A 20,870-nucleotide genomic window follows, 5' to 3' on the forward strand; every position below is an offset into this window, starting at 1 on the left:
AATAATGCACCCCCAGTGAGAGGCGGAGGAGCGCAACTTTGTTGGGAAACCACCTGCCTTTCTAACACCTAGTACCTGAATGCACACCTTAAGAATTATGAACATTAAAGACGTGTATTTGTTTGAATTCTGTGTGGCTGGGTTTAGGGGCTACTCTCCCCTACTCTCCCTGTTGAAGAGGGAACATGGCCACAAAGTGCCAGATGGTCTGCTGTAGGGTCTCTGCTTCAGAAGGGTCCTCTCTGCCCCCTTTGAGCCTTCCAGCCAGATCGTCCAACATCTGCCTCCTGCCCCTGGTCTGTAGCCGCCCTGTGACAGGCTTGAAACACCTCTGGTACTAACTGCTGCCTTGGTTCTTTCATGGAGCCCCGCAAGGCCTTAAGTTCATCCTACAGTTCACCCCAGCTGGTCTGTGCTTGGTCTCTTTGGCTCGATGTGGCTGACTCCGTAGAGTCACCTAATTGGGAGACCACTTAGGGATTGTATGAAGCCCTCCGTCTCATTGCTGGAGGGTTTTTCTCTCTCCCCATCATGTCCACTGCAGTCTGTAGGGTTGTGGGATCAGGCAACCGTAATGCTTGTTCCCATTCAGCTCCCAGAAAATGTATTTGTTGTCTCATGATAAACAACTAGTTACACCCCACCCCCCAAAATAGTGAGTCCAGAGTGGGGAAAACATCACATCTTCCCCTTCTGAGACATCAATCCCAGCCTCTCCATGTCCACCAAGGCCAGGCTGAACCACCAGCCAGGCTCTCAACAAAAACACTAGAGGTAGGCTGCTTAGTTCCCTCTGCTATAGCGAGTCCGACTTGGTTCACCCACTGTTGCTTTATGGACTGGGAGGTGGGTCTGAGGCTTCTCCATGTCCTTGTGGAACATCACGCCTAGTTTGCCTTTTAGTTCCAGCACAGGCTTCCTCAGAACAGCTTGAGAATCTACTCCAGTTCCAGCCACAAAAGCTGATGAGGGGTCTGCCTTTAGGTACCTCCTATAGGTAGGTAACAAGGTGAACCCAGCTGTGGACTAGGCTTAGCGGCAGTAACCAAGTCCTTGCCAGCATCTGGCCTGGGTGTGTTTCCTTGTAGGTTTCCCCTCAGACATTTCCAAAAAAATGTCCAAAACTTTTCGATGTTTTCTTAATTCACCCACTTTCATTCACTCCTGGCCACCAGCTTCTGTAGTGCCCATACCTCATCCCTCTACTGGGGTACTCACAGCTCTCAGATGCTGTTCCGCAGCCTTCTCAGCAAAAAGTGAGCCCTTTCCAGCAGGAGGCACCTTTCAGTCCTTGTAAAGTCTAAGTTCTGCAAAATGAGGGGCTTCAACAGCAATCCTCTGACATGTTTGGGGTATTCCCCTGCCCATCCCCACTAAAAGAGTTGCAGCTCCATCTGAACTGCTAGATTTCTCTATCAAAATTAACAGTATTTTCTGCTTCTTGCCTCAGTAGCTGCAAATATCTGGTCTGAGTGGCTGACTTTAAATGGCCAATGTGCAATCCTCTTGTCCTGTAGTTCGTTAGGTAAAGAACATATTTCCCTCCATTGCAATCAACTCAGCACCTTTCTGAATTTTCTTGCACCTTCCCTATTTGTAATTATGATGGATGAATGCTGGATTTAACATGAATGGTCCATGAATGCATAACAATGCTGTGTTAATATATACATGCTCTCTGCTCTGCCCCATGGGGAAATGCAAATAGTCATTAAGTTCCTTTGTACACATTTGTTCAAAGATTGTACACATCCCTCATAGCAACCACGATATCTTTCTGACTGTGCAGCTGGGATAGGGCTTAGAAGCATCTCTTTGATGCCATTTATCTTTGTTCAGAAGAACAGCCTGGCTTTGGAATAGCACTGCCCTGAGAAGCCAGGTTGGCCTCCTCCCTGTTGACTTTCTGTTGTCAGGCAAATACCTTCCTTTTCAGGCAAGCTTTTAAACAATACATAGGGGTCTAGGAAATGCTACATTTATTAAACTCAGAGGTTTTTTAATGGTTTTTTTTTTCAATTTTTTTACATTTTGGTTTCAATATTGACAAATGCTTAATTGTTTTTTATAAAGTTTTACTAGTATTTTAAAACTGTGATCACTGTGTAGTTTTGTTGTGAACTGCCTTGCATTCCATATGGAGAGAAAGGCAGCACATCAATAATATAAATAAATAAGCTGCCTATAGTATATCATAGGATATCTCAATTTTATACTCCATGCTATTTAAAATCCAAACCAATCTTCTTCAACCTTTTATACCAATAACAGATGCTAAGAGCTCAATGTTACTGTCATGAGGATGAAAATCAAGCCTCCCTCCTTACCACCTAAAATCAAAGGAAATTGTTCTAAGTTCTGAATAAGTGATGTGTCATCAGTGGGTTTTTCTGTACCACAAGACATTTGTATGAAGGACATCTTTTTCCCAACCCTTCCTTTTCTGTAGTACAGTACAAAGAATGAGGTTGTGAACCAAGATGACTATTTGACTGGATTGGTAACCATAATAATCCAAGAGGAGGAGTCTCTGTTCACAACCTCCTTCTCTTGGATTATCCCTATTACCAACCCCAGCAAGCAGCTATTCTGACTCCCTACTTCCTTTTCAGGCACCAAAGCCAAGCAGTGCACAGTCCCCCATATCCGATAACAGCAGGTCAGATGGGGAGGTGATTGCAGGAGAGGTTGTGTATACCTCAACCACTTGTACACCTCAACATCTTAGGTAATTCAGTTGTTGCTTTACTTCATGCCAGCTTGCTAATTGTTTCAAATGAATGCTGCAGTGCAACAGCGGTGCCATCATGCAGAGCAACTAATAACGTGTGATGCTTGCTGGAGTGCATGGCTTGGGGTCAAGCACCTCTGTCTGTCTGTCTGTCTGTCTGTCTGTCTGTCTGTCTGTCTGTCTGTCTGTCTCTCTCTCTCTCTCTCTCTCTCTCTCTCTCTCTCTCTGTGTATGTAGGTTTTCAGTCAAGACCTGTTTGTTATATGTTTAGGAATAGTAACTAGGCATGAAAGTGAGGCAACAGCCAGACATCACAGTTATGAGTACTGGCTCAAGATGGGACAGGCCAAGAAAAGCTTAGAGAGCCCTCAACTCCAGCATCCATAAATTCAGTTACCCTAAGGGTGAGACCAAGCCAGATTCTTAATGCAGATAAGAGGGGTGCTTGGTTAAATCTAATTCCTAGCACAAGGATATTTAAAATAGGATTAAGTCCATTCATTCCAACAGAATCATCATAATGCATTGTCCTTCATACAGAAACCAATTTTAACACACAGGGTTACAAAAGTTATTTCAATGCATTTGAAGTGTTAGAAATTATAGTTACATAGTTAACGAATATGTCTCGCTTAGTTACCTGTGTGTGCCACCACCCAAATGACAACTGCTCCCAAACTAACACCAAATTTGGGGATGCTATTTAGATTTATGAATGAAGTTGGATTATCCATATCACAAAACCAAAGAAACAGCCACTGTTCACTTGTACCGTACTGTTCAAACTAAGGCATAGGTCAGGGAACAGGGGTGAATTACCCCAAATTGGGTAAAAGTAAAAATTCTGGGGGTAATGAGCAGAGTGCTGGCCACTGCTGAGTTTTCCATTGATGATTTTAAAAAAGCACACTGGCCTTTTGATATTGGGCTGTGGCACCAGGGTGGGTGACATGGCTTTTAGCCTGGTTTGTTCCTTTTTGCACACCACACATAGAATGATTAAAGTGGTAGGGAAACCCCCCCCCCCCAATTCTGCATTGGCTGTCTCTAGCATGTCATTGTTAGCACCACTCTGGCAGCCACTGATGATGATTAAATCCTCTGTGAGCTAGCAAAAATTTAATGCAACTTGCTAGGCATGTTGGACACCTTACTACTCCCTATACCACCCGAAGGCTGGAGTGCGATGTGTTCCAGCAAAAATAGTGCATATCTTTATCAAATTTGGTGCATCCTGCTAGTTTGGTACACAGCCTGTGTAGATTCAAAAATATTTTTAATTCAAATAGTCTATGATTTCCTTCCTTTGGAATCAAGGGGGTAATGTCAGCCTATATATAATTTTTGGGGGGTAAAGGGTAAAAAAGTTCCCTGACCCCTGAACTAAGGGGTGAGTTTATACTGCCCTGTTAGAAGTAAGAACACTTCTGATGAAACAACCAACCTTAGTTACTTTGGTAACACTACACAAACCATGTGTCTTGGTACTGACTACTGGTATATGCAGATATTTTGTCTTGTGACTCCTAATTTAAAAAATAACCAACAGGACTTGGTTCATTCTTTCCAGCCAGGAATCATACTGACCAAACAGCACACATATCCATTAATGAACATTTTTCCATATCTCTCAACCATTTAAATTGTCCCTCATGGCACACCCAATCTACAACTTAATGAAACCTCAATCAACATGCAGACCATTAGAAAGACACACATTTTATATACAAAATATATTTATAGTGCATAACTGTAACACTATACCAGAAAATAGTTTTAGTATTTATCAATTTCCAAAAAGGCTAATATATCTCTTTTACATGCCAAAGGAGAAAGCAGATAAAACATACTAGATAATGTATTTTGCATAAACACCTCATGTCATAATTATTTCATGCCTTTGATTAAAGGAAGGGCAGAGGAGCATCACAAACTCTTTTTCAGCTTGGCATCACCATAAAGTACTTTCTGCAAGATGTTGAACCAATCTTCCACAGTAGGAACAGGACAGGCTTCCCAGACAGCCGTAAAATGAGAGCATGACCTACAAACATACCCTACTGTGATACTGCCCTTATATAATAACTTTATTATTCCAGTTTGGTCACCTGAGGCCTTCTCTAATAATCAGAAAAGCAGCAAGGAGAGAGTCCAAACAATAAATGTATGATTACAGTGGGAAATTACGTCTCCTAGCTTTCAGAAAGGCCAAAACTAATTTACACTTGAGAGAAAAGTTCCTAATTAGTTTTAGCTACTTGCAGAGGTGTTTTGTTTATCACTCTTATAATCCAGAGACATTAGCAAGTAGGATAATTTGTAACTTGGCTCCCTGATGATATAACTTAATTTGAAGTTAAAGCTTAAATGTTTTCCAAGTTTCAAATGGGCAGCTTAGAATCTCAGGAGACTTGCATCAGTAGAGTACCTCTGAGACCAGAGCTTAAATTAAAGACATTCTTTTTCCACAGTAAAATTGGTTGATGCTGCTGCTATAAGGCCCCTCATTGCTGTTATGGTACAGTGTACAGACTCATGGCAGTGTGTTTCTGGCCACAACATGGCTTTGTAAGAGTGTTTAAAGAGGTGCAGCGCACCTTTTTAAACTATAGCAACACTCATACTGGGCCATTCACTTCTCTCTCCATATGATGCAGTCCTTGCAAATCATCTGCAAAGTATTTTACCCCAGAATTTGTGTAGGGAAGGTCAGCTGTCATCAGAAAGGATTTCAGGATACTGTTCCCAAAACTGATCTCCTATGATGTCACAGTGCAAAAGAACTACTGTACTTCTTGTCCGGGTCACTTCAACTTCTTTCTCTGCAGGGTCTTTGGGAATTTTAATTCTTTTCATAGTAACATGATTTACCTAGAAATAAAAATTGCAAATTAATACAGAACTGATGTTCTAGATGCTATTAACGATTTTATTAGAATATTTGATCAATAAAAGTGATTCAGTTTAATGGGGAGGGGGACCCAAACATTTTAAATATATCTTTTATTCATCAGGAATACTTTTTTTTAATTGGTTGAAATAATTGGTTGAATAATTTTGATGGTTGGTCTATTTAAAATACAGGTGTCATCTTCAGACAAATGTTCCACCCACCCACCCCAAATGAAAAGAATGGCTCCTGTAAGACATCAAGCAACATGTTTTAAATCAGTAGCACGTAAACTACTGTTCTCCAGATATCACTGGACTGCAACTTCTACCAACCCTTCCTAGCATAAACAATGGCGAGCTGCAACTGAGCCATAAATGGAAGTGTAGACTTTGTGCAATGCTCATTAGGTAAGAGTATATATTTTTCTTCAGAATTTATTCACATCGAAATTTTATCAATTAAATTTATGAAGTTCTGTACACATCTGATAGTAAGTCCCCCTGAATTCAGTGGGGAGTATTTCTGAGTAGACATTTTGGGATTTGGAGAGGTAGCTCAGTGAGATGGAGCACACCTGGAGTTGAGAGTTAAATTCCCCACTGTGCCGCCAGGGAGAAGAACAAGCCTATGTTGTTGTTGTTTAGTCAAGTTGTGTCCGACTCTTCGTGACCCCATGGACCAGAGCACACCAGGCCCTCCTGTCTTCCGCTGCCTCCCAGAGTTTGGTCAAATTCATGTTGGTAGCTTCGATGACACTGTCCATCCAGCTCATCCTCTGTTGTCCCCTTCTCCTCTTGCCTTCACATTTTCCATACATCTGGATCTTTTCCAGGGAGTCTTCCCTTCTCATGAGATGGCCAGAGTATTAGAGCCTCAGCTTCAGGATCTGTCCTTCCAGTGAGCACACGGGGTTGATTTCCTTCAAAATGAAGAGGTTTGATCTCCTTGCAGTCCAGGGGACTCTCAAGAGTCCCCTCCAACACCACAGTTTAAAAGCATCAATTCTTTGGCAGTCAGCCTTCTTTATGGTCCAGCTCTCACTTCCATACATCGCTACTGGAAATACCATAGCTTTGACTATGCAAACCTTTGTCAGCAAGGTGATGTCTCTGCTTTTTAAGATGTTTGTCATCACTAGGTTTGTCATCACTTTCCTCCCAAGAAGCAGGTGTCTTTTAATGTCGTGGCTGTTATCATCTGCAGTGATCGTGGAGCCCAGGAATGTAAAATCTGTCACTACCTCCATATCTTCCCCTTCTATTTCCCAGGAGGTGATGGGACCAGTGGTCATGATCTTAGTTTTTTTTTGACATTGAGCTTCAGACCATTTTTTGCGCTCTCCTCTTTCACCCCCATTAAGAGGTTCTTTAATTCCTCCTCACTTTCTGCCATCAGAGTGGTATCATCTGCATATCTGAGGTTAGGAAAGCCATCTTGTCTCTCCCTGCTATTCTTTGGAACTCTGCTTTCAGTTTTCTGTAACTTTCCCCTATCTCCCTTGCATTTTCTTTCCCTTCTCTGCTATTTTTAAGGCCTCGTTGGACAGCCACTTTGATTTTCTTTGGGATGGTTTTGTTGCTGCCTCCTGTACAATGTTATGAGCCTCCATCCATAGTTCTTCAGGAACTATGTCAACCAAATCGAGTTCCTTAAATCTGTTCTTCACTTCCACTGTGTATTCATATGGGATTTGGTTTAGATTATACCTGAGTAGCCCAGTGGTTTTTCCTACTTTCTTCAGTTTAAGCTTGAGTTTTGCTATAAGAAGCTGATGATCAGAGCCACAATCAGCTCCAGATCTTGTTTTTTCTGACTGTATAAAGCTTCTCCATCTTTGGCTGCAGATAACATAATCAATCTGATTTTGGCATTGCCATCTAGTGATGTCCATGTGTAGAGTTGCCTCTTGTGTTGTTGGAAAAGAGTTTTTGTGATGACCAGCTTGTTCTCTTGACATAACTCTATTAGCCTTTGCCCTGCTTCATTTTGAACTCCAAGGCCAAACGTCCCTGTTCTTCCTTTTATCTCTTGACTCCCTACTTTAGCATTTCAGTCCCCTAGAATGAGAAGGACATCTTTCTTTGGTGTCAGTTCTAGAAGGTGTTGTAAGTCTTCATAGTATTTGTCAAGTTCAGCCTCTTCAGTATGTGCGGTTGGTGCATAAACTTGTATGACTGTGATGTTGCAAGATCTGCCTTGGATTCGTATTAAAATCATTCTATCATTTTTGAGATTGTATCCCATTACAGCTTTTCCCACCCTTTTGTTGACTATGATGGCTAATACATTTCTTCTACAGGATTCTTGCCCACAATAGTAGATATGATAATCATCTGAATTGAATCCGCCCATTCCCGTCCATTTTAGTTCACTGACTCCCAGGATATCAATGTTTATTCTTGCCACCTCCTGTTTGACTACATCTAGCTTACCAAGGTTCATGGATCTTACATTCCAGGTTCCTATGCAGTATTTTTCTTTGCAGCATCAGACTTTCCTTTCACTTCCAGGCACGTCCACAGCTAAGCGTCCTTTCGGCTTTGGCCCAACCACTTCATTAGCTCGGGAGCTACTTGTACTTGTCCTCCGCTCTTCCTCAGTAGCACGTTGGACACCTTCCGACCTGAGGGGCTCATCTTCCAGTGTCATATCTTTTAGCCTTTTGTTTCTGTCCATGGAATTTTCTTGGCAAAGATACTGGTGTGGCTTGCCAGTTCCTGCTCTAGGTGGATCGCGTTTAGTCAGAACGCTCCACTATGACTTGTCTGTCTTGGGTATCCCTGCATGGCATAGCCCATACCTTCTCTGAATTACTCAAGCCCCTTTGCCATGACAAGGCAGCAATCCTTGAAGGGGAAGCCTGTGTAGATCTTGGCAATTACAGAAGGGAATTTTGCTTTGTATCTAGTAAACCGTGGAAAGGGTGACCACAAGTCAGCATCAACTTTACTACATGTTGTTATTGTTATTGTGCTTAGAACTGCACTACATAGATTTATTTAAATCTAGCAAAACCTATATATTCAGCAGTATTTGTTACAAATGTAACTAGTCCATCAAACTATTCCAGTAGGAATACAGATCTCTTCTACCTTTTTTCCTTTTCTTTAAAATGCTGCTTGAAATTGCCAGTTAAAGCCGCAACATGTACAAGGTCATTTCTTCATAACAGTCAGGAAATAAAAACATTTTACAAGTGGATGAATAATCCAATAGCACCATCTTTTGGAAAAGTATAAATATTTGAACCCTGAGTATTTCGTCAATGCATTAAACTTGAGTATTAAAACGAAGGTAAAATTTCCCTAAAGTTAAGAGATAAGTCTAAATGTTACATAAACAATTTTGTCAACTTTAGGAAACAGAATGGGATCTGAGTCAATGAAGAGTTCTATTAAACTAGAACATGCAGTAGTTTCTTACAGTTAGAAAACCAAAGTTAGGAAAGAATTGTTTATAATTCTTAAAGAGTATAAAAGTAGTTGAAATCAGTTTAAGGAGCTGATATGATGCTTAGCAAGCTTCATGTGGGGGGGGGGAATGTACTGGGAGGGTAAGATTTCTTTCTGTTGATGTGATTATACAACTTGCTTATGCTTTAAATTTATTTTTAATACATTTTGTTTTAAGATATTTCATAGACGTGACTTGATAGAGAATTTATAACTGATTTATTTTTCTAAGAAAGTGTTTTCACTTAGCGAATATTTTTGTTTTGTCAAAAGTGTCAAAGATACTTTGAACATTTTTGTAACATTGGTTATAGTCTTCCAAATATAATACTCAAGTTTGTTAGTTTATATGATTTATTCTTTATATCAGAACATCGATATATTCATATATTCACCTTAATTTTTGGTTCAGGTTTATCGCATTAAGTATTCTAAGTTTTTTATTAGTTCTGAGTTTTCAAGCATTTACTCAGGCAGACATCCATATATTCTTTTCGAAATGCTTGCTTTGCTTACTCAATAAAATGAAGAAAAATTAAGAACTTATTGAATGTTCAATAAATTCTACTTGGGTCTGAGAAGTAAAGGAATTTCAGAAAGCAAAATGACATTGTAAAGAAGAGTACATAACATCACTGAGTCACACTGGGATTACCTTTTAAATTCAGTGCCAACTGTGTAAGAATACAGGCTTCTGAGCTTCGCCCAAGTGGTCTATATATCTTTGTAACTCTTGGGAGAGTCGAGCAACCTATCTCAGTTCTGACAAGTGGAATTAAGTACTTAATTCTCACTGGCCTTATTAAAATATCAGTGTGATTATTAACCTCAAGTTTAATTAGTGATGCCCATGAGAGAAGAACATTGAGAGTCATGAGCGGCACATGAAGCCAACCTTGCTACAGAAACCTGTGTGTATCTATTCTCTGTTCCTTCAAGAACAGAATAGGTACTGCATGGTTCAGGATTAGTTAACACTTGAGTAAGAACCATCATTAGGCAAGTTCTTTGAGTGAGAAGGGATCCTTTCCATGATAACTGGATCCCTTCTCACTCAGAGAACTTGCCTAATGGTGGTTCTTACTCAAGACAATGATAAACTTAAGACAGCAGGTGCACACAGAGACTCAGTACACATAGAATGGTAAATAACTATTTCATTCTCATGTAATATTTTGTATAATCACTTGTAAACTGTATGCTGCTGTTTTAAATGAAAACTGGTATGTTGAAAACAATTTTACCTTTTGCCATATTAGAACAGTGCCTTTTCTATGTATCAAGGGTTCGTTGTTATAGTTAATGTTGAATTCCGAAAATAAGATCTCATTTTTGTCTCCTGCAAGCGTCCCCTGAGAATAAAGAGAAAAGGCATTTTTGTGTTAAAAATGGCAACAAATCCATGAAAACATTGTATCTCTTGATCACTTTGCATGCAATTTTATTTTATCTATTTAAAATATTTTACCCCACCTTTCTCCTTAAGGAGGACCCAAGGCAGCTTACATAATTGAAAGGCAATATTGAAAGCTAAAAACAGTAAGTATACTAACACTTAAAAAGAACTGACAAATGCCACAGTAAAATACAATAAACAAAAGCAATATCAAAAACGCATTCAAAGCAGTAAGGCACAACCATCTGTTAAAAAGCTCACTCAGGCAGCCAGTCATTAAGGGAAATCTTGCTTGAAAAGGACGGGGTTTTCCCTGCTTGCAGTGACTGGTTTTTTTTCTCCAATGAGGATGTGAACATTGTGTTCGGGGATACGAAAGAATCTACAGCACCCTGTACATTTTCCATACCGGGGGTTAAATCTACCACTCTCTTTCTATGCTTGTGTTCAGAATACTGATTTTAGACATAGTTAAGTCACATTTGCTCCACCAAGTGTTGATGACTGATAGTTAATATGCTATACTGTTAATATGCTTGTTCTATTATTTGCTATTCTTTTTTAATTAATTTCCACTGTGATTTTTTTCTTATTATTCATTTTTACATGGATTAACAATTTACTGGGAAGTAAATAACAATGTTTTCCCAGCTGAACTTACTTTGGGTAAACATTTTTAGGACTAGGATGCCAAAAGCTATTTTTGCCCTTCCCTAATTACTCACTGGAATCATCTTAAACTCCACTTAGCACTGGCACTTCTAAAATCAAATAGTTTTTCCTCTGTTGTACCAAGCAAATTAAGGCACAGCACAATCTAGCCAAAAATCAGAAGACTGAAAGCACCCTGTGAGCACGTGAACTCCCTTCCTATCTTCCCCTGCCACAGGATCATAGACTACTTTCCAGCTTTCTCCCCTCTTACAAATTTTTCCTTCAATGCACAAGTTAATAAGAATTATTATTGGCACATATGTTGCTAATGATTGCACTTCATTTTTGTATTTAACTACAGTACTAGCTTGGTCACCAATGGCAACCAGGAATTCCATAGAAGTTGAGAGTACAGAATTCACTTAAGACAAGAAACGCATAGAGGCAAGTGTAAGCCTTCTCCAGGATGCTCAACATTTGCGGTGGGATCCTTTCCATGATAACTACAGCTCTTAAGACAATGATAAACTTAAGACAGCAGATGCACACAGATTTACCTGCATTCTACTCTTTAAAAAGGCTGCTCAGATTAATAAGAAATGTTCCATGCTAATTGCATTTGGGGGCTCACTAACAAAGCAGCCATACTTAGTTCAATGCAGAGGATGCAAACCGATCCATGGGTAGAAAAGGGAGATAAGCACACACAAAGGAGGATTTGTGCAGGTTAACTTTGTCCGGTATCAGACTATGACTTAAAAAACCCAATGCCTCTGTTCCCACATTCTAACAAGAAACATTATATTAAGATAAACATTTTCTACCAAGATACAAGAATGCAATCTATTAGCACTACATATACAGTATGATACAGTACTGAGACGGGAGTTTCATACCTGCAGTCTCTTTTGTGCCTGTTCCGGTGTCAAACTGCTTCTCTGCACAAGAGTCCAAAACACTGTGTTATAGAGATTATTTATGTGACCTGCCAAATGAAATAATCACATTTGGACTGAATTAGAAATATATTAAGCCGTGCCTTCACAACAGTAGTTACAGTTATAAACTGTATGATGTTAACTTCAATATAAAAATTTATTGAGGCTAATATATTTAGCAGCATTTCATATATCATCAGCCTACTAGACATTCCTATAATGTATTTTTCAAGTAAGTAAACTTCCATGCTATGCAGCTTTGTTTCACAGTGGGATTTCCACAGGTAATGGGAAACTAATGCTATCCATTACAGGGGAAATTACTTAATCCAATAAGCAGATTATTGCGAGAGAAGTCAGCCAAGTCAACTGCTGCATGTAATTGAGAAAAATGAAGGATAGCACTGCTGGTCTTGACTGACCAGCAACGTTACTGCTCTGAAAAATAGAAGATAGCAGCACTTTTTCACATCTTACTGCACAACTAAATATAATGCATTTTGCATTTCTCATACCACAGATCTGTAGCTCAGAAAGGCAAGAAGAAAATGGGACTGTCTTCTGTAACTTGCAATATTTCTGGTGTGTTCAGAGTTATTTAGCCATCTCATAGACATAACGGCTAAATACTTAAGAAAGAACTTGGAACATCTGGGATTGCATATGTTGATGTAGATGTAATTACAGGCTGTAGCTGAAAGCATCAACCAAGTCTTGGCTACCAAAACAAAGGAGAGGTGCTGTGGGAAGTTTTTGTGTATATAAGAGCAGCTTACAGTCAGCTTGCCGCCAGCTGAGATAGTCCTTTAGATTCTGATCACTTGGATACAACACAACACGTCCATCAAATCCTGGTGGATATAAGAGAGGCTGGTCCTGAAAGTAATCTTTCCAATAGAAAACATAGCTGGAGGCAAACTGGGAAACCACGTGAGTCATGAACTTGCTTATAAATAGAAAAGAGAAGAGGAAAAAAAGTATAGGTTATTTATCATCACCACCACAATTGATTAGTTTATGTAAGTGGGCAAAATCCTGTTGCATAACTTCCCTCCCAGCACAACTCACATTGGGTGCAAGAAACATTTAATTTACTCTAATTAAAAACTTACTATCCCTATCCCACCCCCATTTTAGGTTCTTTGAAAAAAAACTCGATTTCCCAATCCTGGTGATTCAGTGGTGTTTTGTTTTGTTTTTAAACTTTTAGGGGCTTTGCTCCCCCATCCCAAAACTCCCAAAAGCTTCCCCCTGGGCAAATGGGATCCCAAGGGAACCTCAAAAACTTAAACGGAGAGGGTACAGAAAGCTTTTAATCAGCCTAAGGGTCTGTTTCCCCTGCTGGAATAAACCAGCAGAGGGATCTCTTTTTTTGGATTAAAGTCCCATGAACTTTAGCCAGAATCCAAACCTTTTGTGGCAGTGTATGCCTCTTCACCCTGTTGCCCCCACCCCTACTGCCTTGGGCTCCCCATCGCTACCTTGGGTTCCCCACTGCTACTGCCACCACTACAATCTCCATTTCCTATCATGGGGGTTTGACATGGCATGGTGGGGAGAATGGAAAGGGATGTAGAAGAGGATGAGAGGGCAAGTGCTGAGGGTGGGAGAGTGTGGGTTGAGGTGTCTGAAAGGTACATGGGTGAGTAATTAAGGGGTGGGAGGGTGAATGAATGAACAGAAAGGAATGAGAGAAGGCCGATAGGGAAACGGGCAAGGGATGAGGGCGGGAGGGCACAGGGACAGGTGCCTGAGGGGTGGGTGGTTGAGGGGACAAGAGATGCGCAAGCAAGGGAATGTGACTGGGTGGTTTGCTGGCTTGCTCAGCAAGCCCAATACTTCTGTTTGTTTGTTTGTTTGTTTGTTTTGGCAAACCTGGTACTATCTAGTAGCATGATTTTTTTTAAAAAAAGCTGATAGGGCATCCACGTATGCAGAATCCATTACAAGAAATTGATTCCACATCCATCCCAACATAAATGGACCTCTGGCAGGGGAGCAGAAAAACCATTCCCCGGCACAGTGCTCCACAAATGTATATACCTCGCATGTACACTAAAATTTAAATCTTTTTTGAAAAAGGAGAATCCAGTATTTTTGTTATTAATGGGATTCAGCCCAAAGTTCAATGTTTTCAAGGCCCAATCTGAGTTGTACTGGGAGCAAAGTTACACAAGACATTTTTACCTCGTACGTCGTCAGTTCAAAACAACGTTTGAATTGTTCTAGAGCTCTATGATTCACTCCCAAATTCTCTAAGGCCATGAAGCTCCAAAGCATATAATAATGGCAACAATAATGGATCAGTGAGATACAGTGTAATAATCCTAAACTAAGAATTACTCTAATCAATTGAAATTAAGTTATTCATGACTAAATTGATTAATCCATGTTGGTTTCAGTGGGTCTGCTCCAAGGGCAGACAATTTTCAAAGATCCAAGAGCATATACCCCATCTCTGTATGTTGGAAAGCCAAACCTGTTCTAGTGTCCTCATCATCCAAAATAATTTTCTTTTAATCTTTTTTTTAAAGAAAAAATAAATGGTCACCTCGTACCCTCTAGTGGCTACAGGGAGAAATTTTGCTGCTCCAGAGCTGTCCAGCATAAATTCTGACTTTGTAAGTTCCCCTAGCCTAAAACAGCTGGGGGAGGGGCTGCCCCACTGTCCAGCTACATTGTGTAACTTCTGAGAATTCTTTTTGCAAACTTGGGAAGTGTGGAATCTTAAGAAGAACAGAGACTGTACTATGTTCTCCCAAGTCTGTTCTGAGGTCTGGATCATATGTTGCAATAAGCTAGAGAGCAATAGTAACCTGTGATCATTCTTGCTTATACAAACAGCAATTAAACAAGCCACAGATCTTCTGCCCATACATGTTCACTGTAACCTGTTAGCCCTACTATCTCCCTGGTTTCTGAAAAATTTCCCTGGCTCATTAATGGAGAGACAACCTGGAGAGACACTTCCTAATGCAGGGGTCCCCAATCCCCGGTCCTCAGCCCAGTGCCAGTCCATGGGCTTCGCAGGACCAGGCTGCGGAGACAGATCTCCCACCCCCTCGCGCGCACGTATGGTATGCTCGCACGCAGTTAGCGGGTAAGTCTGCAGGTGGGTATGGCGCATGGTGTGGAATCCTCGTGCATATGCATGGATGCCCCACTTACCTATGACTGTACCATGATCATCCACATATGCATGCATGCAAGCATGCCATGCCTACCCACAAGCACGCCCACTCACACATGGACCTCACCCCCCAACTGGTCTGTGGTTACGAAAAGGTCGGGAACCACTGTCCTAATGGATGTGATGTCATAAACCAGGGGTCTCCAAACTTTTGAGCATGAGGGCCACATCATATATTTTAAACATTTTAAGGGCTGAAGGAATGTGTGCATCGGCACACATGCCCGCCTGCCCCTGCGCACAGACACCCATGTGCACACACACACCCCGCACAGGCTGAAGGGAATGGATAAAACAGCAAGGCAGGCCGGATGTGGCCCACCGGCTGTAGTTTGGACACCCTTGTCATAAACAAACCACGGGCATAATTTATTTAGTGATTACCACTGCAAATGGGAATCTTCCCCCAGCAGATAGGCTAGCCTGGCTGTGACAAGCTAACATTCTCTCTTATTGTGATCTCCAAGGCCCCAGCATATTTCAGTCTTGATTCAACTCTATGAAAGTCACTATTTACATATTTTAAACATGGCAGGACAAACCAGAGAAAGGTATGGTCTGGCACACTCTAGTGGACACTAAAGTCCACCCATAATCAGTGGGCCGCATTAGACTGAACTATAATCCTATGTTGTTCAAATTCCTTATGTGACTAATGCAATGACTCTAACAACTCCACATCTTAGAGAAGCAACAATGTGTAACTAATGAACAGTTTCCTTGTGTGCTCCATCACCTCTTTTGGAAAGTTTCTTATCTACCTCTGGGTAGAGTGGGCGGCATATAAATTCAATAAATAAATAAATAAACAAATAAAATAATTCTCCAGTCAGGCTTCAACATACTGTTAATGCTTGATGGCCACCTGATTAGCAATGTGGACAAAATATAAGGATACTTATACACAACTCCCTCCTCGCCACCTACAAATTATATCTATGAACATTTCTTACTGATGACTCTGCTACTTTCTGAAATAAACTACCCCCTTTCTTCCCTCTGTTATATTGTAAGTATCTGCATTCAGGTAACAAGGAATGTCTTTTACAGTATTCCAAAGCAAAATGAATTAAAAACAAATAGCCCTTGGGATTTTATTCAGTCTTGCCTTTAGTAGGTATATCTATGGTGTGGGAAGTCATAAAAGTAACTGCATAAAAGTGATGGTTGGATTGTCAGTATGGTAGTTGCAAAATCAAAGTGAAGATCTGGGGTCCAAGCAAAGATAATACCTAATTAAGTATAAATCCACCATTTATGTAAACAAATATGTTAAACAAGCAAGTGTATAGGCAAAAGGGCTATATGTACAAGGCTGCAGAGAAACACATTTTAAAATTAGTTACCTTGTTCTTCTCTTAAACCAATTGCTTTTCTTTTTGAAAACAAAGCTGAATTCATCACTTTGTCCATATGCAATGACAATATCCTCCAGCTCTTCCATCACCGTTTGGGCACTCCTGTTCATCAACTGAAGAGCTCTGTCATCATTCGGCTTCTTAAAACCATGCTGTTCAGCAAAGCTTTGGAGAGAAAATATAGAAAGCACTGTAAGAGAGCTGGATTGTCAAAACTATTAAAAGTTATTCTCAACAAGTGCCTAACATACTGCAATTAGTTGGAATAACCATGGGACCAATGCTTTAATTTTCCATGTAGTAAAGTAATGCTTTAGATTTTGCAGCAAAAAACACTTACCATACATGGAGCAAGAAATGCCAGATATCTATACTTGATGCAGAATAAGAAATGGCAGTAGGGATGACATTGCAAATATGCACTGAATACCAGAACATACCAAAGAATTTCATGCAACATGAAAATCTGTGGATCATTCTAAAACAATTGTGCCACAACATTTGATGGTTCTAATGCATAACAGAGACTCTGAATGAGAGACTACTGTTTAGACAGACCATGGAGAAACAAAGTTTACAACTGGAATAGGTAAGTGTCATATTTAACTTCCCTAAGAGTTTATAACATATCACATAAAAACCTAGATAAGATTCAGGTGATAATTTAAGATATGCAGATGATATATTATTGGAAAAAATAATGACCAGGACCTTACTGCCAATTTATGCTTGTGTAAGGGAAATCACTGCTCATCACTTCAAATAACTGCTTATTAAAATGACATGCCTAGGAATGTAAACAGTACTTGTTAACGAGCAACAATTTGCCATCAAGGTATTTTGATTTGTCTATGGTAATAGAATGGCAGCAAAAATCATGCTTACAGAAGAATTAAATAATGTTAATGTTGGCAATGCAGAAATTGAAATAATTAAAAGTTTTTCTCCTCTATGATCCAATCGTCACTCAAAATGGAGCCAAAACATCAGAAGACTGATACTTGGGAGAGAAACTATTGAAAAAAATTGGAAAAATATCCTTAAGGTCCTTAAATGTAAGGATATGGCTCTGGAGACTATGGCGATCTACCCTTTGTTGCCTCTATTTAGTTGGCCCTCACAAAGGTGCACACCCTTCACGCTGCCACCAGGTATTCTCCTAATCCCAATTTATGTCTCAGGTGCTGCCAACACAAAGGGTTATAGAACTTAGGAAGCAGAGTTTTAATTAAATATTCTTTTATTGTCAAACAAATCAAAAGGTAAATCACATATGAACTGTTTCAGGTGTTAATACGTATTGGATCATGTTTGCTGTCAATCAATATCTCTCTTGCTTTCAATCAATATTTCTCAATTCACTAACCCTCTCCTTTGTTCTCCTAAACCCTAACTCTCATTCCACATCTTCAACTGTTCCTAACTCTCTCTGTCTCCCCACTCCTGTTCTATCCTTTGCTCCTCCCCTTTGAGCTCCTGTGATGGACAGGCAGGAATGACGTCACCTTTTGGCCTTCCACTACAGAGAGGAAAGCCAAAATCATCCATACTATGGCTCTTATTATTACATATATGAATGTGAAAACTAGACAATGAAGAAAGCTGGCAGTGTGAGGTGGAAGATTCATTGGAAATGTGGTGTTGGAGAAGTGTTATACTATGGACCCCCAACAAATACATGTGTTCAAAATCAAATAATTGCCTCAAGGAAGCCATGGCCTTTAGTTTGCAAAGCTTGAGTAGGGTTGTTAATGATAATATATCTTGGTAATCACTATTTCACAGGGTTATCAAAGTCAGAGGAAACTTGATGGCACAATAGGTCAGCATTAAAACTGTAATGTGCCTATGACCTGAACCTGCTGAACAACAAAACAACCTGTTGCTGCTAGGAAAAAATAAAGCCTTCAACAACCAAGGTGATATTAAGAATCCCAGCTACAACTTGTAAAGAGCCCAATGGCCTCTTCAGCAGATTGGAACTCCTTACATTAGAACTTAAGGGAATTCTTTCTTTCCTTTAATATATGGAAACCTGGTTTTCAAATATTTATTATGTTTTTTTCCAAACTGAACCAAACGTGGGTTTGTGGGCATCATGTTCTGCCTGTCCTGGGTAACAACGCTGGCCTGATCAGACTACTAGGTGCAATCACAGAGGCCAAAACATCTTTCCACCATCATTCTAACAGTATATATATGAGACACTCACCCAACAAAGAAATCCTACAAAATAAATGAAAAAGCTGTCACACTTCAACAGTGTCAAAAAACCTAAAGTGCAGTCTGATTACAGTCCAGTGAGGTATAACCTACAAGAGGGTGCAGCCCCAACACAAGGTAAGGACTTCACACACACTTTCACCTCTGAAAAATTACACCTCCTGTCAATACCTAATTTTTCTTCTTTATTTATTATTTCTTTTATTCTCATATATGTCAGTCTGTTTGTATTATTATTATTATTATTATTATTATTATTATTATTATTATTATTATTATTATTATTATTATTATTATTATTATTATTATTATTTATTGTATATGTTCTTTTTATTGGAAGCCGCTCAGAGTGGTCTATTTGATCAGATGGGCGGGATACAAATCAAATCAAATCAAATCAAATCAAATCAAATCAAATCAAATCAAATCAAATCAAATCAAATAAATAAATAAATAAATAAATACATACATACATACATACATACATACATACATACATACATACATACATACATACATACAAGTATACAGATCACGTGGGAAAAGAAATACTCATGGTCCCAAATCAGCCTCTGGACTGACTCACTGCCACCCCCAGCTAGAGACCTCCTGATACAAAAGTTGCAAGGAGGACAAGCCGTGTTACTCTGCTGCAACAAACACAGTACAGTACGTTGCGTTTGGTATAAACTTTATATGGACTATAGCCCCGTTCGTCAAGAGCATCTAATTGGGGGTGGAGGTCAAAATATGCCAACTAAAATCTGATTATTATTGTTTCTGATACCACGGGCCAGGTATGCTGACAACCGATTAACAATAACCTCGGACAGCGCTTGTGAACCCGGCCTCCATGACAGCCCACGAAGATCTGGACAGGATTGGGCCGCCCCCCAAAACCCTGCCTTCCCCTCCCATTGGCTGGCCAGTCGCCCGTGGCAACCGCGCCCAGCCAGAGGCACTTCGCGTCGCCAATGAGGGAAGCTCCCGTTACCGGTGGAAACCGCGCCCGTCCAACCGGACGACGACCCAGCAGTTGGGCAAACACCGGTCGTCCGCTTCGAAGTCCCGCACATACTCGAACTTGCTCTTCGCCATGGCGGCGGAGGCCACAATTCAGGCCGGCGCGGTAGGCGTTGGGCGCCCCAGCCGCGAACGCACGGCCAAGGGCGGAACCTCGGCCGCCAGCGGAAGTGCCCGCCACCGGAAAAGGAAGGTCCCCGCTCCGCTCTCTATGGTGCCGCAAGGGGGTTCGGGATTGCCACGGGGAGGGGCTCCGTCTCTCTCTTCGTCCCCTTGCTCTGCCGCGCGCGGGGGACGAGGCCTTCCTGAAGGGAAACAGAGGCAGGGGAGGGGGAATAAATGCAGGAGGCACGGAAACTGAAAGTCGCAGCCTCAGATTTTTTTTATTTTTTAAAAAACCCTCATGGTAGATGCGCGCGGGCTGCTGTTGGGGATTTGATGCGGAGACGTTCATGGTACTCCCCCCACACACACACCCTTTAGGTCCAATTCGTTCACACCAGGGATGGTGTTGCGTCGCCCCGGTAAAAGAAGCGAGCGGCGCCTGGTCCGTTCCTTGCTGTTCCCGCGATAACAAGAGTAGGCAGTTGTCAAAGAATTCCCTCCGAAGGCGTTGGGGGAGAGCCTTTTCTGTCTCTTCCCTGCCTGTTTTGTTTTATTTCATTTCTCGTCCCGCCCTTGAGGAGAAGAGCAATCCCTGGCGATGGGTGCCAGAGCCGCGGCCTTTAGGTTACAGGACTCAGGCAGGGCTGTCAGGGATAGGACTTTGGGGAGCTCACGGGTACCTTCGGGCCGCCGTAAGCCGCAAACACCTGGATGGCTCGCAGCAAAGGAAGCGAGGAGTGGAGGTGGCCTTAACGTCCCTGAGCTCCTGCCAACGTCACCACAAGGGGAGTTAACAGGCCAACACGTTCCCCCTTTTTTCCGCTTTGGGAGGGTGAGGCGCAGCACTGCAAACGAGGGCCGGTGTTCCCCATAGGGCACTGACTGCACTAGGAACGCAGAATTGGGG

General features: G+C 41.1%; 1 protein-coding gene across 2 annotated transcripts; it reads right to left on the minus strand.

Annotated features, from left to right (window-relative positions):
* Window positions 1–4,434: 4,434 nt before the first annotated feature.
* On the minus strand, window positions 4,435–20,051 carry THG1L (tRNA-histidine guanylyltransferase 1 like). 2 transcript variants are annotated; one of them, XM_020791378.3, is made up of 6 exons: window positions 19,830–20,051; window positions 16,601–16,777; window positions 12,841–13,010; window positions 12,023–12,111; window positions 10,321–10,428; window positions 4,435–5,602 (listed from the first exon to the last, which is right to left on the minus strand). In XM_020791378.3, exons 1-6 carry the CDS (start codon window positions 19,931–19,933, stop codon window positions 5,441–5,443), a joined length of 810 nt encoding a protein of 269 aa, XP_020647037.1. In that variant the 5' UTR covers window positions 19,934–20,051; the 3' UTR covers window positions 4,435–5,440. The 2 variants fall into 2 exon arrangements, with proteins under 2 accessions (XP_020647037.1, XP_072846084.1); XM_072989983.2 differs by having other exon boundaries at window positions 19,914–20,047.
* Between the last annotated feature and the right edge of the window lie 819 nt (window positions 20,052–20,870).

The sequence above is a fragment of the Pogona vitticeps genome, chromosome 2 (assembly GCF_051106095.1).
Source record: "Pogona vitticeps strain Pit_001003342236 chromosome 2, PviZW2.1, whole genome shotgun sequence".
In the NCBI taxonomy this organism is placed as follows: Eukaryota; Metazoa; Chordata; class Lepidosauria; order Squamata; family Agamidae; genus Pogona; species Pogona vitticeps.